The 17,843-nt window shown below is 39.3% G+C and overlaps 2 protein-coding genes across 2 annotated transcripts; both read left to right on the forward strand.

The window, feature by feature from the left end:
• Positions 1-1,769: 1,769 nt before the first annotated feature.
• LOC109162343 lies at positions 1,770-4,146 on the forward strand. Its single transcript, XM_019311065.1, has 2 exons — positions 1,770-3,102; positions 4,028-4,146. Exons 1-2 carry the CDS (start codon positions 1,770-1,772, stop codon positions 4,144-4,146), a joined length of 1,452 nt encoding a protein of 483 aa, XP_019166610.1.
• Positions 4,147-8,313: 4,167 nt separating this feature from the next.
• On the forward strand, positions 8,314-15,513 carry LOC109162358 (lysM domain receptor-like kinase 3). The gene is made up of 9 exons (XM_019311077.1): positions 8,314-9,126; positions 10,487-10,711; positions 10,800-10,939; positions 11,657-11,746; positions 11,852-11,957; positions 12,594-12,849; positions 13,917-14,055; positions 14,186-14,284; positions 15,065-15,513. Exons 1-9 carry the CDS (start codon positions 8,475-8,477, stop codon positions 15,230-15,232), a joined length of 1,875 nt encoding a protein of 624 aa, XP_019166622.1. The 5' UTR covers positions 8,314-8,474; the 3' UTR covers positions 15,233-15,513.
• The last annotated feature ends 2,330 nt before the right edge of the window (positions 15,514-17,843 follow it).

Consider the following 17,843-nt stretch of genomic DNA (forward strand, 5'->3'; position numbering starts at 1 on the left):
TTTATTTTTTTTTTTAATTTCAGTTTTTTCCTCCTTTTTTTTTCCTTTTTTTTCTCCCCTCCCACTTTCTCTTTCCTAATCACTCTTACATTATCCCCAAATTCTCCCCAACTAATGTGGATGCTCTAACTGTTAGTTGATAGTTGATTATATGTAAAATGACTTTCTCAAAAAGCTAATCGAAAAAGGTGCTTTAAGCATCTTTTTGAACTTTTAGTCTTTTGGAACAATAAACTGTTAAAAAAAGTTAATTAACCAAACACTTATATTGGTTGTTTAACCAAGTCAAACAACTAATCTAAAAACATAATAAGTTTCAATTCAGGTTATGTCCTTGGTTTTATGTCCGTTTTTTCTGTTAACTTTTTTGTACCTTATGCTATAATTGTTGTACTACATAATTATTTTGATAAAAATATCACTGCCGTTATAACTTCTGTTATCTTTCACATTATTATTATCATACACTTGCATACACAATATCTTTTTCTTACATTCTTCAATTGGTAAGTTTGATTTTATTTAGATCTTAATTAAATATTACCATAGTTATATTTAGTAATATATCATTTCTATAATTCTTACTTCATTAATATTATTATGAATTCTACAATTATATATATATATATATATATATATATATATATATATATATACACACACATTTATATAACTAAGATTTTAACATTAAATATTAATATTGGGCATATATTTTTGCGCATCACGCATATGAAATACTAGTAATAATTAAACGGCAAATTATGTTGTGCATCCGTATGCACCATGCATGGTGCATACGAATGCCAAAACGACGTCGTTTTAATAAAACGCGTGTCTCCCCTTAAAAAAAAAAAATCAGGTTCGATTTCCAGCAACAACATATGAACTAAAATTCCATAATCGATGAACTATAATTCCATAATCGATGAACTATAATTCCATAATCTAATCTATAAACTAAAAATTCCAGAATGAATGAACTAAAATTCCATAATCTATAAACTAAAATTTCAGAATCGATGAACTACAATTCCATAATCGATGAACTATAATTCCATAATCAATGAACTATAATTCTATAACCTATGAATTAAAATTCCAGAATGAATGAACAATATAATGTTATTGCTGGGAATCGAACTTGAATTTTTTTTAAAGGGGAGACGCGCGTTTTTTAATAAAACGACGTCGTTTTGACATCCATATGCACCATGCATGGTGCATACGGATGCACAGCATAACGATTGTAATTAAACAAGTCAAAATTAATTGATAGGCTAACTATTTTATCAAAGTGGGCGAATATTTAACTGTTACTGCTACTCTCTGATCTACATGTATTTGTTAATATTTGGCTTCATCTAGTGTAGTGTTTTCATAAATTCCATGCACTAAAACACTAAAAGCTGTGAATTTCGCATTGAAACTTTAGAACATCTAAACTAAGAAGAGGCTCTGATACTAGTTCTTAGAATTAAGTGTTTACCACTATATCAAAATTTATAGTTAGTACTGTGAGTATTATTAATAATAATAATAATTATTATTATTATTATAGTCTATAGTAGTTAATATGTGGTGTTAGATTAAGTCTAATGTAATAGCCTAGTAGATAGGAGAGTTTAGAGGTAGACTTTGATATACACTTCTGTAATCCTATCTACCGGTAACTGAATTGAATTTGAATTCTCATCTGGTATCAGCCTAATCGATCCAAAACTCTTTTCTCTCTCCTCCAAATTCGAAAAACCATTGTACCCAAAATTCCCATGTCGTCGAACTCCTCCCAACGCTCTCCCATTCCCGCCGATGGCCCGTCCTCGGCCGGATCAAATCCATTAGCGGGAGCACACTACTTTATTTCAATGAAACTCAATTCCCGGAACTTTTTGTTTTGGAAGACTCAGATCATTCCGTTCCTACGGGGGCAGGAATTGGAGGGTTTCATTGATGGAACCCATCCGTGTCCGTCGGCGACGCTCACCACCACGGGCGGCGACTCCGGCTCCGATGCGACAATCGCCACCCCGGCGCCGAATCCGGTGTACAAGCAGTGGGTGCGCCAAGATCAATCCATCTTGTCCCTGTTGATCTCGGCGATGTCGGATGAGGTTCTCCACCTCGCAGTTGGCCGGTCTACCGCGGCGGAGGTGTGGCACTCGGTGTGCACGGCGCTAGGATCCACGACTCAGGCGAGATGCCTGAACCTGCTTGGACAGTTCCAGGCCCTTCGACAAGGTAACGCCACACCCACAGAATATCTCGGCCGGGCGGAGTTATTGGTAGAAGTCCTTGCGCAAGCCGGACAGCCGCTCACCATGTCCGAACAGAATTTGTATGTCCTCCGTGGATTGCGGCCAGAATACCGCTCGTACGCTGCTGCCCTCACCGCCAACACCCCGGTTTCTCTTCCCCAGTTAGCTGATTATTTGCAGGCTGCTGATTTCATACTTGCAGATGAATTCGGCGCTGGTGGTGGCAATGGTGGATCGACGCACGCTGCATTCTATGCTGGTCGGAATCCGCAGCAGAATAGCCGAGGCAGTACTGGGCAGAATGGTGATGGCGGAGGACGGAATCATCGCGGCGGCCGAGGCGGGCGCAACCAGTGCGGTGGTCGAGGTGGGCGCGGTGTGCCGAGGTGCCAAATCTGCAGGGCTCAGGGGCATACTGCGGTGTATTGCTACAAAAGGTACACCACGCAACCGCCGGCCCAGGCACATGTCGCGGTTTCAGGAGAATCGCCGGCAACCACCGCACCACCGCCCGAGTCGTGGTATCCCAATACAGGCGCTACGGCACATGCGACCCCGGATGCAGGCATGCTGACCACCTCGGATGAATACAATGGCCCGGACACACTCCGAGTTGGGAATGGTACAGGTTTAGTAATCTCTCGGGTTGGCCATGCATCAATCCCGCCTGAGTCTAAACAGTTGTTTCTGTCAAATGTGTTACATGTCCCTAATTTAACTGTCCCATTATTGTCTGTCCAGAAATTTGCCACTGAAAATCATGTGTTTTTTGAATTTCACTCAAATTGTTTCATTGTGAAGGATTCCAACACCAAGGCAATATTGCTTAAAGGTCCTACCTCTGGAGGTCTATACAAGTTACCGTGTCCCGGAGTCATTTTGCGTTCCTCACGTCTCGTCTACGCCAACAATATGGCATCGCAGGCTTGGTCATCCTCACCGTGTCGTTCAGAATAAAGTTCTAAAACACTGTCTAGTTCAGCACAATAATGTCAGTTTAGAGTCATGTACTGCTTGCCATCTTGACAAGTCTTGTCGCTTTCCTTTAAATAGAATTGATAAATCAAGCGAAAATGTACTAGATTTAGTTTATACGGATATTTGGGGGCCTGCTCCAATTATCTCGTCTAGTGGCTTTCGGTATTTTTTGTTGCTCGTTGATGATTTTTCTCGATTCACCTGGTTTTATCCATTAAGGGTAAAATCAGACATCTATAAAATATTTAATTTGTTTCGTGTCTTGGTAGAGCGGCAGTTTTCGCGCTCTATCAAATCTATTCAGTCCGATCTAGGGGGTGAGTATCGCAAACTGCATACCACCTTTGAAACTCTCGGGATAAATCACCGTCAATCCTGCGCATATACGCACGAACAAAATGGAAGAGTTGAGCGCCGCAATAGACACATTGTCGAAACGGGCTTGGCTCTTCTTGCTCAAGGGTCGGTCCCATAACAATATTGGGATTTTGCCTTTGAGACTGCAACGTGCTTAATCAATTATCTACCCTCTTCTGCTATAAACTTTGAAAGCCCATACTATAAACTATACAAAAAGCTCCCTCCATATCCATTCTTAAAGGTCTTTGGGTGTCAATGCTACCCATACCTAAGACCCTACAACCGCAATAAAATCGAGTACCGTTCCACTCCGTGTGTCTTCTTAGGTTACCCACCATCCTTTAGGGGATATAGGTGCATGGATCTAATCAGTGGGAAAACTTATACCTGTCGCCATGTTCGTTTTGACGAATCTGTGTTTCCCTTTGCAACAGGTTGTTTACCACAAGTGGACGAGTCACAACCCGTGCCGTGGGCTTCTGCACCCGTCGTACCAATACAGGGTACTGGGTGCACTCCTGCCCTGGTTCCTGATCCTGAACCTAGCTCATGAGTCACCTCCTTTAGCCATTGAGCCACCTGCTCCTACGGCTCGTGGACGAGGTAGGCCTCGGGTCGGGGTCGGGGTCGAGCACAACCTCAAGACTGCGGCCATGTTATGCGGTTATGGCACATGACTCATGGCAATAGTGAGGAATTTCAAGCCCTAACCACCACAGTCACAGCGGACCCAACTTGCTACTCTCAAGCTGTTGGGCACACTCACTGGAGGGATGCTATGGACCAGGAATTCAACGCCTTACTGCAACACATGGCGTCTAGTCCCGCCTGCTCCGAACATGAATATAATTGGGTGCAAGTGGGTTTTTCGCACCAAGCGTACCGCAGATGGGACTGTGGAACGGCATAAGGCACGCCTAGTAGCTAAGGGGTTCAATCAAGTGGCAGGTGAAGACTTTTTTGACACATTTAGCCCCGTTGTCAAGCCGACTACAGTTCGTATGCTGTTCTCCTTAGCAATCACAAACAAATGGGTCCTACGTCAACTAGATGTTCATAATGCCTTCCTGAATGGCCATCTAGCTGAAACGGTTTACATGAAACAACCACCGGGTTATGAAGATCCTACTCATCCGAATCATGTTTGTCACCTGCAACGCTCGCTATACGGTTTAAAGCAAGCACCTCGTGCCTGGTTCAAACGGCTGCATGACTTCTTATTGTCTGCAGGGTTTTCTTCATCTAAGACAGATGTCTCCCTTTTTTATCTCACTTCCGAGGCGTCACAGGTTTTCCTCCTTGTCTATGTAGATGACATCATCATGATGAGCAATAACACCTCGCTACTTGATACTCTATTGGGCCGTCTTGCGACTGTGTTTAAAATTCAGGATCTTGGCAAACCGGGGTTCTTCTTGGGCATCGAAACTGTTGATGTTCCTAGTGGAATGCTTCTGTCTCAACGGCGCTACATGACTGATCTGCTTACTAGGGCTGGAATGGTGGACTGTAAACCTTTGATTACTCCGGCTTCAGTTACTCACTCGGCAACTCCGTCTACGGCACCGTTTGATAATCCGACGCAGTACCGTCGCATTGTAGGGGCTCTTCAGTATCTCACTATCACACGGCCTGATTTGTCCTTTTCAGTTAATCGTCTGTGTCAGTTCATGCATGCTCCAACTGTCGATCATTGGACGATGGTTAAGCGGATTCTTCGGTATATTAAGGGGACCCTTTACTATGGACTACATCTGACTGCCTCTTCCACTACTACTATTCATGCTTATTCGGACTCTGACTGGGCTGGGTGTCCTATTGACAGGAAAAGCACGAGTGTTTATGCGGTTTTTCTCGGGTCTAATCTCATCTCCTGGCTCTCCAGGAAACAGCGCACTGTCGCCCGCTCTTCAACCGAAGCTGAGTATAAAGCCCTTGCCGATGTCGCTGCTGAGGTAACTTGGGTTGTTTCGCTGTTGCGTGAACTAGGCCTGCACACCGATGAGCCAGCTACATTGTGTTGTGATAACTTAGGTGCTACGTATTTGTGCGCGAATCCGGTGTTCCATGCCAGGACGAAGCATGTGGAAATCGACTATCATTTTGTGCGTGACAAGGTTGCAACGGGGGACTTCAAGGTCAACTTCATACCAACCAAGGACCAGCTAGCTGATATCTTCACCAAGCCGCTTACAGGTCCGAGGTTCACTACACTACGAGACAAGCTTCATGTTGTTTCTCACCATCCTTCCGCTTGAGGGGGTGTGTGAGTGTTATTAATAATTATTGTTATTATTATTATAGTCTATAGTAGTTAATATGTGGTGTTAGATTAAGTCTAATGTAATAGCCTAGTAGATAGGAGAGTTTAGAGGTAGACCTTGATATACACTTCTGTAATCCTATCTACTGGTAACTGAATTGAATTTGGATTCTCATCAGTACTTAGTAGTGAAGATATAACTTTAATATTTTTTCTTAGTCCGTCACATTTTCAAGAAATATGGTGTTAAATTTAACTCTTTAAATTTTTCCCAAATTAAACAATCACCTGATTACTTAGTGTTAGACTTGGCCTTTCACTTGCCTTTGCCTAACAACTTTTTAGCCTATATGACAACATTGCAAAATAAAGAAATCACTGTCACGCAGCTAAAACTAGTAAGATTCTGCAGCCCAAAAGGGTGAACTTGCATAGAAAAGAATAGGTGTAGTGCCATTCAGCCATTATATTGATGCAGACATTGTGAATACCAGGCGGACGTCATTATTTTTATTCAAATAAAACTTTACTAGCTGGATGAGAGAGACATTAATTGTAAACTACAATTGGATACTTACAAATTGTGCTTTAATTTATTTTTCTTATGTTTGTTGTTGGTACCTATGCATGTATGTGTCACTATATATATGTTCTGTGTTAAATTCTCCATCCATTTTAATATTGCAGCCTTGCAGGCAATTAATACAAGTAGATTTGAATGAACTAACTACAACAATGTACTGACAAATTAAAGGTAGTTATGGAGGGGGGGGGGGCAACAGTGTGGGCTTCAAATTCCATTAATGGAAGCATGTATGTGAAAAGGGTCCAAGAATGTTGTAAGGTATGGATGTTATGTACAAATAAAGATTAGGATCTAATCGATGAGCTGATTGTGTGACTCGTGATTTACTTTTGCAGTAGAGCCGTCAAAATAGGCTGTACCCACCAGGCTGTTCTACCCCGGCCCCTTCTTAGGTAGGGCGTGCGTTTAAAAAATAGACTCGTCAAAGAGCATTTTTTTTTTGGCCCGTCCTGCCTAGGCCCGCAAGCCCACCAGAGTGGCCATATATATATATATATATATATATATATATATATATATATATATATATATATATATATATATATATATATATATATATATAAAAATTAAGTTCCAGTGTGGGTGAATGCTTTCCGTGCGATTGTGTGATTTTAATGTGCTTGAGTTTTGTACTAAAAGTGCGTGAATCTTATGCTTAAGGTGCGTGAGTTTTCTGCTTAAGGTGTGTGAGTATGTACTTAATGTGAGTAGTGTTGAAACTTAAGGTGCGTGAGTTTTGTGCTTAAGGTGCGTGTGTTTGTGCTTAATGTGTGTGGGATTTGTGTTCTTAATATGAGTAGTTGTTGAAACTTACAGGGCGTTTGGTTGGAGGGGGGAATTATGTGGGAAAGGAATTGTAATTCCATGAGAGTTGAATTACTGGGAATAAAGTGAGAATTTAAATTCCAGTGTTTGGTTGAAAGGAATAGAATTACTGGGAATTTCAATTCCAATGTTTGGTATACATGGGAATTGAAAGGGAATAAGTAGTATAAAGTCAAAAATGTCCATTATTGTTGTTAGACATTAATTTTAGGTTAAAAAAGGAAGGGATAATTTTGACTCATCACTATCTTTTTTTCTTAGGAATTAAAATCCCAGGGGGGGACATGGGATTTTAATTCCATGAAAATGGGGGAATTGCAATTCCATGGAATTGTAATTCCCTCCAACCAAACTACGAAATTTAATAGCCTTTGGAATTAGGTGGGAATTAAGTGGGAAGGGAATTTAAAATCCCTCCAACCAAACGCCCTGTTAAGGTGCATGAGTTTTGTGCTTAAGGTGCGTGGGTTTGTGTTCAGAAGGTGTTTTGTTTGTGTGCTTAATGTGCATGTATTGTGTACTTTAAATGCGTCAGTTTAATACTTAATGTGTGTTTGTTGTGTACTTTAAGTGCGTCAGTTTAATGCTTAATGTGCGTCCACCTGCACAACCGCACAAAAAGCCCCCCCCCCCCCCCCCCCCCCTCCTGATCCCTTCCCCATATATATATATATATATATATATATATATATATATATATATATATTTGATGAACTTTAGGATTATTGTTTAATGTTTTATAATTTTAGACTATGGACTTTAAAATTATTGTTTATTATTTTAAAATTTAAATAATAGTACTTATGTAACAAGTTATTTTGATTATTTTTATAGTAGTGTAACAATGGTAAAACTTAACAAAACAACAAACTAAAAATTTAAGAATAGGAATACCAAAAGAAAAAAAAAATAAAAAACAAAGGCCGGGTGGCAAGAGTCGACCTAGCCCGCGGACCAGCAAAACCTAGAACCGCCAAAGAGCGGGCTTTTTTTGGCCAGCTAGTTGTGCCGGTCGGTTTTGACTGCTCTACTTTGCCCGTGGCTCTAGGATCACCCATGTTTTAAATCGAAAAAAAAAATTAAAAAAATTGGAACAATGTGTTCTCCTTCTAGATTTCCGGCCTCCTCCCTAAAATGATCATTTCTGGTGCTTTGCTTCTTCCAATTCCTTTAACAACAAGACAGGCACCACTATTCTCAACTTTTTATGGCTTCTTCTCAGATCTTCATTCCTCTTCTTCTTGTTTTAGTGTTCCCTTTGGCTGCTACTTCACCGGTTCAGATCTCTCGTATCTACCCCTTTTCTTGCTCTAACCTGAACAACACATGTAGCTCTATACTATACCAGCACAATGGACTCCAAGTTGATGAGATCGCCAATCTCTACTCAGTCAAAAAATCCCAAATCAAAACTATATCATACCACAACAACGTTAATGGTGAGAGAGAAGATGAGCTTGTGACAGTGCCTTGTACTTGCAAAGACGTGAATGGCACCCAAGCTTACTTTTATGAAACAGTTTACCAGCTAGAGGAAAATGATTCCTTTGAAAACGTTTCCATAGGGAAGTTCAGTGGGCAGATTTGGAAGGTTGGGGGAGAAGAAGCAAGTTACAAGGCTGGAAAGAATGTAACGATGAATCTATTGTGTGGGTGTGTGGAGAAGGAGACTCAGACTGTGGTCACATACACTGTTCAGCCAAAGGATACATTGTCCAGTATAAGTGCTTTACTCACAGCTCAAATCAGTGAAATAGAAGGGTTGAACCCTTATCTAAAGGCTACTCCAAATATTATAGATATTGGTTGGCTCATTTATGTTCCCCTTGAATTAAATGGCATTCCTCAACCAAATCCAGGTGAGTCTTAACTTGTCTAATCCTACTTTCTTTTTTGTTCACTATTTGAGGGTGTGCACCGGACAAATCGCGTCTTGTGACCTTAGCTAATAAAGGACCTCAAAAGAGGTAAGTCAGCCTAGGTCTTTCATAGCTGACTGACTCAAACCAAGAATTCTAATTAAGCACAAGTAGGTAAACAGGTTGCCTATAGCTGACTGACTCAAATCAAACAGGCCAATAAACACGAGTAGGTAAACCAAATTAAGTTGCCTATAGCTAACTGACTCAAACCAAGAAAGCCATTTAAGCACGAGTAGCTAAACTAAATTAGGTTGTCTATAGCTAACCGTCTCCAACTATGAAGGTCAATAGACCGCTCACACTGAACTCAAACTTGGAACATTGTGGTTACCAAGCAAATAATTTGACCAACTTGACTGCAGTAGTCCTTACTTTGTTTTCATATATTACAGGGTGTTTGGTTGAAGGAAGGATTTAAGGGGGAAAGAAATTGTAATTTCATGAAAAATAAAATAGAATAAAGCAGGAATCCAAATTACATTCTTTGGTAGATGAGAATAAAATTTTTGGGAATTGAAAGGAAAAGACTAAAATATCCTTGGTAATAATTATAATAATCATCGTCATCATTTTTTTCAATAATAATATTGTAATTTCATTTTTAAAAAAAAATTCTTTCCATCTACCACCGAATTGAAATTCATAAAGATACCTTATAAATTTCAATTCCTCCACAAATTGAAGGAAAAAGTTGTAATTCCTTTCAACCAAACAATGTAAATATGCTCTGCAATAAATTAAATTGTAGTTAAATTACAAGTACAACCTATCAAAAATGTCTTTAGGGGATGTTTGGTTCATGGAAAATATTTTCCAAAGGAAAACATTTTCCTTAAAGTAGAGGAAAATATTATTTTCTTGTGTTTGGTTCATGGAATTCATTTTCCAATGGAAAATGAATTCCTCAAATTTGAGGAAAACAAAATCCTTGGTTGGACCAAGGATTTTGTTTTCCAGGGTAGATGGGAAGAAAAGTTGAGATGGAATGCCTATTTTACCCTTACTTTTTTTTTTAATTATATTACTCTTATTAATTCGTAGGGGCATATAGGTCTTTATACTTATTATTCCTTACAATTCTAAATCTAACCAAACAATAGAATTAGTATTCCGAGTAATTCTTTTTCCACCAACCAAACAATGAAATTGATCTTCCTAATAATTGTTTTTCCATGAAATTCCAATTCCACTTCCCTTAAAATATTTTCCGCGAACCAAACGAGCCCGTGTCACAAATTTTCTTTTCATTTCTTGAAGTTGACTTCCATTCATTTGTTTAAAACTCCGTTTATTTCAGTGGGAGAAGTGCACAAAGCGCATCATAGATGGACAATAATAGCTGTCATAGTATCAGTTGTGGCACTACTTTCAATGTGTACCTTAGGGATTATCCTACTTGGGAGAAACAGATGCAGGAGAAACATAGAAGGGCAGCAGCAGGAACCTAAATTAGCCACATCCAAAGGCATAATAACCTCATCAGCCTCTAATAAACAATACTTTTACACAGACACAACAGGAGGTGAGATAATAATGCAGCTTCTTAATTAGCATGTTCACAAATTCTATGTGCAAATTAAAGTTAGTTGTGAGATTTTGGAATGTACTAGATGTTGCAGTTTTTGAATCAGAAAGACCGGTAGTCTACAGTCTTGAGGAGATTGCAGCAGCTACTGCTGACTTTGATGAGACTAGAAAAATTGGAAGTGGTGGATATGGATGTGTGTATTATGGGATGCTAGGAAAACAGGTAGGGTTTATGTTAAGATCAAACGTTTTTTATTACACTAAAAGTTATAACTCGTAGTAAAGTGTAACTTAATTTTTTTATATCATTAAATCCTCTTAGCTATCTGGTGCTGAATTTGGCCCGGTCTCAGCCCAACAGTTCTCCAATACTTTGTGACTAGGAGCGTCAATGCGCCCCACCACGATTTTTTTTTTTTTGCGAGCCTTTACAGGCTAGGATTATGCATCCTTAACCCGCCTCATGCGAGCCTAACTTCAAAAATAAAAATAACTTCATAAATAATGATAATTTATGAAAGGGTCTCGGGCCAGCCTGCATATCCTGTTAACCCGCGAGGCCCGCATTTTCGCGGGTCAAAAATTCTAGGCCCTAATTCATCCTACTGCGGGGCGATTTAGGGTTGGCCCGCGGGCTTCTACCCACCATGACATCTAGAATTTTTAGGATAAAATGTTTACTACTATACCAAAAGCTATAACTTATAGCAAAGGCGTAACTTTATTCCCTTTATACTGCCACGTTTTCGAAAGACCGAGTATTAGACTGCCCTTCAAGTCTTCGCCCAACAATCCACTAATCACTTGGTGTTGGAGTCGACGTCCACCCAAGCAGTCCTAGTCATGCCTGCCAACTTTATATCTTATCAAAGCATGCATTTGGATATATAATAAGACAGATTGCAATCTTAGCTTTCTGTAATGTCTGTGTGTCAATCAGGAAGTGGCAATAAAGAAGATGAGATCAAACAAGTCAAAGGAGTTCATTGCAGAGCTAAAAGTTTTATGCAAGATACATCATATAAATGTGGTAATTAGAAATGAATTTCATGTAACTAATTAAATTTTACAGAGCGAACTTAACTGAACTGAAGCAGTATTTGATCATATCTATCAAGTCTTTAATATAATGTAGGTGGAGCTTTTGGGTTATGCCACTGGAGATGATCATCTTTGCCTGGTTTATGAGTACATTAGAAATGGCTCTCTTAGTGATCATCTTCACGATCCATTGCTAAAAGGTATGTATATATGTAAAACGCACGATATTCTTTTTGCTTAGAAACTTCTTATTAGGATCAAGGGTTTACCATTACGTCAAAAGTTATAATCCGTAACAAATGTACAATTTTATTTTCTGTCACATTTTTGAGAGGTATGATGCTGACTTCACTATCTCGCCCAACAATCTTCCTAGCAACTAATTGTTGGACTTGGCACTACACTGGTCTACGCCCAACAATTCCCTAGCAACTAATTGCTGAACTTGGCCCTTCAGTTTCGATCCAACAATCCCTAGCCACCAATTGCTGGACATGGAGTTATACCTAGTACAGTAGTACCTACCTCAATGCAACAATTTTCTAGCCAACAATTGTTGGATTTAGCCCTTCACCTGTCTCGACCCAACAACCCTTAGCATTCAATTGCTGCACTTGGTCCTTCATCTGCCTCGATTCAACAATCTCCTAGTTACCAATTGTTAGACTTAGTCCTATACCGACTTACCTCAACCCAGCAATTCTCTATTCGACAATTGCTGGACTTGACCCTTCACCTGTCTTAACTTAATAATCTGTAATCATTAATTGTTGAACTTGACCATTCACTGGTCTCGGCCAACATTTTTGATAGATGATGGAGGGATGTATGTGCAGGGCGGCAGCCTTTGTGTTGGACAGCTAGAGTACAGATTGCATTGGATGCTGGTAGAGGTATTGAGTATATCCATGACCTTACAAAACACCAATACGTGCACCGCGACATAAAACCAAGTAACATCTTGCTGGACCAAGGCCTAAGAGCAAAGGTTGCAGATTTTGGTCTGGCAAGGCTTGTTGATAGGACCAATGAAGATGATGACGACTGGATAGCGACACGCCTCGTTGGAACACCCGGTTATCTTCCTCCTGAGTAAGCAATTCAAATAGATATTTAAGATCCATGTGTATTATATATATATATATATATATATATATATATATATATATATATAGAGGCGGGTTCAGGTGCGGCAGTGTCTTACGGTGCGGTTATTTCTTACGGTGCGGTAACACCAATAGTTCACCAAATATGCACCATCAACGTTAGGAAATACACCACACAAAACAGAGTAAACAGAGCCCTGCATCACCAAACACACACCATTAGGTGTGAGTAAAAACACCATACACTGTTCGGAAATACACCATTGGGGGTGGTGAGTTATATGGTGTGTTTTTTTGAGTCTGTGGTGTATTTTGTGATGTTTTATTACATTTCATTGGGTGTGTTTTTATTACACTGTTGGTGCATATTGTTAACACTGTTGGTGTATTCTGGAATTTGACCGCACCGCCGCACCGTAAAACCCCGCCGCATATGAGGGCTCTTCTATATATATATATATATATATATATATATATATATATATATATATATATATATATATATATATATGAAAATAGTTATATATATACCCATGAATTTTATACAAAAGTGCAATTAAATCATTTAACTTAAAAAAAAGTTCAATTAAACACATTAACTTATCATTTTGATGAATCTAAATTCAATAGTTAGTTATTCACTTAGGATAACCGATCATTAGGTTCCGGTGATTGTCGGCCGCCTATACAATTGAAGAAGAAGGCCGGTTTCACTAGAGAATGCGACCGGACTAGTGCCTTCTCCGGTGGAGAAGGTGGTCCGAATGGAGCCTTCTCCCGTGTTGATGGCGGATTTTTTTATTTTTTTTTATTTTTGGAATTTCGGCAGTTAGGGGTGGTATATGGTGATTAATAGTATAGGCAAATACGATTATATATTTGACTCATTTTGACAAGTTCAAGTGTCAAATTACATTTTTTGCAGTTCAAAAACTTAATTGCACTCTGGTAAAGTTTAAGGGTGTATTTGACACTTTTTCCTATACATTCATTTGTGTGTCTTTAATTTTTGCTAATTAATTTTATTTTTGATTGATATATATGATGGTTCAGATCAGTGAAAGAGCTGCAGATAACTACAAAAACAGATGTATTTGCTTTCGGGGTAGTTCTTGCAGAGCTTATAACAGGGCGGCGTGCTCTCTACCGCAACAATAAGGATCCCAACAAGACAAAATCACTCATTTCACTTGTAATTAATTACTTAATTATCTCTCAAAAAAATAAATTACTTAATTAGAATCCAAGAACACATCACTACAAAAATAAAATAAAATAAAATATTGTCTATATAACATTTTTCCTATTTCATTGGCACGCAGATGCAAGAGACTTTCCAAGATGAAGACCCAGAATCTGCTTTGGAATCAATCACAGATCTTACTCTAAAGGGAAGCTGCCCAACAGAAGATGTTTTCAAGGTCGTCACCCAACCCATCCAACATTTGTCTATCAACAAACAAATATCCTGTTTTTTTGAATACCTACTGAAACACAAAGAGCCAATAACGCCTCCACTGAGGCTCGAAATCACAACCTTCCACTTGGAAGTCCACCCCGGATACCATTAGACCACATAGTCCTGGTAACAAATATCCTGTTTAATTTTCCTATAATTCAATCTATATATTATGGTTTGTGTGGAATTATAATTTCATAGTTGTTGGGCGGCGGCTGTTAAAGGCCAAGTCTAACACCGAATAGTTGAGGGATTGTTGGGCTGATGTCAATAATAAAGGCTAAGTCTAGCATCCAGTAATTGGGAGAGATTGTTGGGTTGAGGCCAGTAAAGGTCACATCTGGCAAATTATTGTGTGGACCATAATTCACACAGTGCTGCGTGGACCATAACAAAAAGTACATTATTTGTGTACTAAATCTACATTATACAAAATAATATACTTTCAGTATTCAAGTAATGTACTTTCTCTGAATACAATGTACATTTTTAATTTACTAAAACTACATTATTTATGTACTGAGTGTACATTATTTGATAATATGGTCCACACAGCTATGTAGACCATAGTTTACACAATAATGATTGGGCCAAGTCTAGCACTTGATAGCTGGAGATTGTTGGGCGGAGGCTAGAGTCTAGCACTTGGGAAATTGTTGGGAAATAAAATTGTGTCTTTATTACTAGTTATAACTTTTGAATAAGTGGTAAGTGCTTGATCCTAAGATAAATGTTCTTCCAGATGGCAGAAATTGCAGAGTGGTGTCTAAGCGAGGAAGCAGTGAATAGACCAGAGATGAGAGAGGTGGTGGTAGCATTGAGTCAAATTAGAATATCATCAATTGAATGGGAAGCTTCACTAGGAGGAGATAGCCAAGTTTTCAGTGGAGTCCATGATGAAGGCAGATGAAATAAAGTTATTTTTCATCCCATTTCTATCTGCACTTTCTTTATTGACTACTATTGCTTTTGGTTTCAGAAAACAATTCATCAGATATTTGCCAGCATATTTATATTAATGATGTAATACTACTTTGCTCATGTTTTCCCCAAGGTTTGCAGCATGCAGGACTCTCTTTTGTACTAATGTTCTGCTGCTACATTGTATATATAGTTCCTATGTACATATTTTAGAAAGATTCAATGCATTCCAAATATCTAGGAATGACACTTACGGCATGTGCTTCTCATAATGGTATTAAACCTATACTAGTTGAGAATAACAATTTCAGAATATCATTAGTTTTGTTAATTTTTTTTTTAATATTTTATTACAAGTATTAATTTTATTTAAATGAAACTATAAATGTCTAGTTTAATCTTATCCATTGATCTTGTATGGTTAGAAGTTTTTTTTTTTTAAAATTCCCACACTGCCGCTGCCAAGGTTTGAACCTTGGTCTCTTCTCCCAAATACTGCCCACTAAACCATTGAGCTAATCCCGTGCGAGTTTGGTTTTTCTTTTCTGTTTTTATGTGGGGTTGCTTAGTACGGAGTAATGTGTTTGTGCTCTTGATTCTTCCTTTATTGTCGATTCTGGGTGTTTCCGTCCCATTCGTCGCCACCAGCGTCATCACCATACTGGTCGGGATTCAGGTCGTCATCAATTTTATCGTTTTCGTCACCGTATTTTCTTGACGTTTAGCCGCGTTTATTCACGGTGGACACACTTAATTCACACCCAACTTTCGTTTCTGGGGGGGGGGGGGGGGGGGGGGGGGGGGGGGGTTGTCGTATCAATTGGATGGTAACGTTAAGCATTCCGTATCAGCCCCATCGATGGACGACGGATCTGAAGGACGGCGTGTCGTACCGCCGACTTTTTGGCGGAAAGCAGTGGCAAAAAGCTATTCAATATAAGTATAGCGGTGCCGATGGGAAGGTCACGTAGACCATCTTGTGTGCATGTTAGTGTGAGTAGTTGTGCATATACTGCGTAGTACAATTCGTGTGCATAGGGGTGGTGCCCTTGTGTGCACTGTGAGCGGGGGATCCACATGTGCATGTGGGTGTGAGCAGTTGTGCAATTGTATTATTGTGCACTTGGTGATGCACGCTAGTAAAATCTTAATGAGTAGTTTGTTTTTTGTTTTTTCTTTTTCTCCTTTTTTTTCGTCATGTTGAGATTCATTCTTTACTGGGATGTGCGTCTGGAGTCTTGTTGCATGGATTTGTGTGCACAGTTGGAGATCTTCGTGTGCATGTGGCACTGAGCAGGTAGGCACACACTGTGCAATAAAACTCTTGTGCACAGGTTGGTGCCTTTTTGTGCAATGTGAGCGCGGGTGATATCATTGTGTGCATCTAAGTGTGAGAAGTTGTGCAATTCAATTTTTGTACGCGGGTAATATCATTGTGTGTCTAATTTCCGCGCTTATGTTGGGCCTAAGATGTTGGTTGCACATTGTATGACTTTCGTGTGCACTCTGGCGACGAATATCACGGAAAACACCTAGAATCGATAATAACAAAGGAAGAATATATGTAAATCTTAAAAACTATCCCAAAAATTATGCATAATATCTTAAAATAAAATACTAGCCATACATAAAAGGAACAGAAAAGGAAATCAAATTACTAAACAGCCCCCAACATAAAAACTGAAAAGGAAAACAAAAAAAAAAAATGCCCAAAAAATACTAATCATACAGAATACAAGATCAATGGAGAAGATTTGTCCTCACGGACTCAAGACTCATGGGAACAAGTGGACTCACTTAAATGTTAGTGTATATACATACATACATACATACATACGTACATATATACATACGTACATATATACACACACATATATATATATATATATATATATATATATATATATATATATATATATATATATATATATATATATATATATATATATATATATATATATATATATTGGTAGGGAATATCCCGACCGACATAAGCTTTACCACGACCGACTTGCCTCTGTTTTTCTCTCTTTGTTTTTGCAGGTAACAGGTCGGGCTTCGTGCGAAGAACCCGGTCGGGATCTGACCGGGAGTTGCCCGAGCAGTAGTGTCGACCACCGAGCGGTAGCCCTTTAGCGAGAGAGCTGACGAAGGACACGTGGCAGCTCTCTACGACGACAGACAGGGCACCCGGGAGGATGACACGTGGTGGTTACGTGGAGAACATGCCGAACGACCGGATTCTTGTCCCCGGCACAGCGGCTATAAATACCCACAGTAGCTACAGTGTAGAGGACTTTTGGACGATCGATAGGTTGTTACTAGAGAATCCCGACCGCAGTCAGTCGGCACTTAGAGCAACCAAGTAGATTGTACTTAGGGCCTTTACCGTGATCAATAAAATTTTTTACTTGCTTTAATTGGTCTCGGGTTTATTTTATATTGCTTACGTAGAATTAGCAGTATCATTTTGGCGCCGTCTGTGGGGATCCGTCCGAGAAAGCAACGTCTTGACGAGCACCCGGTCTCTTCGCAATCATGTATCCGTGGGCTCACAACAACTTCGCCGACGATCAGGCGGATGCAGCAAGTTCATCCGA

This window comes from Ipomoea nil, unplaced genomic scaffold, assembly GCF_001879475.1.
Source record: "Ipomoea nil cultivar Tokyo-kokei standard unplaced genomic scaffold, Asagao_1.1 scaffold2939, whole genome shotgun sequence".
Classification (NCBI taxonomy): domain Eukaryota; kingdom Viridiplantae; phylum Streptophyta; class Magnoliopsida; order Solanales; family Convolvulaceae; genus Ipomoea; species Ipomoea nil.

Coding starts and splice junctions, on each gene's coding strand:
- LOC109162343 (XM_019311065.1), top strand. CDS start 1,770: ATGTCGTCGAACTCCTCCCAACGCTCTCCCATTCCCGCCGATGGCCCG. Junction 3,103..4,027: donor TAAAGGTCCTACCTCTGGAG/GTCTATACAAGT, acceptor CCTTTGCAACAG/GTTGTTTACCACAAGTGGAC.
- LOC109162358 (XM_019311077.1), top strand. CDS start 8,475: ATGGCTTCTTCTCAGATCTTCATTCCTCTTCTTCTTGTTTTAGTGTTC. Junction 10,712..10,799: donor TTACACAGACACAACAGGAG/GTGAGATAATAA, acceptor GGAATGTACTAG/ATGTTGCAGTTTTTGAATCA. Junction 12,850..13,916: donor CCCGGTTATCTTCCTCCTGA/GTAAGCAATTCA, acceptor ATGATGGTTCAG/ATCAGTGAAAGAGCTGCAGA.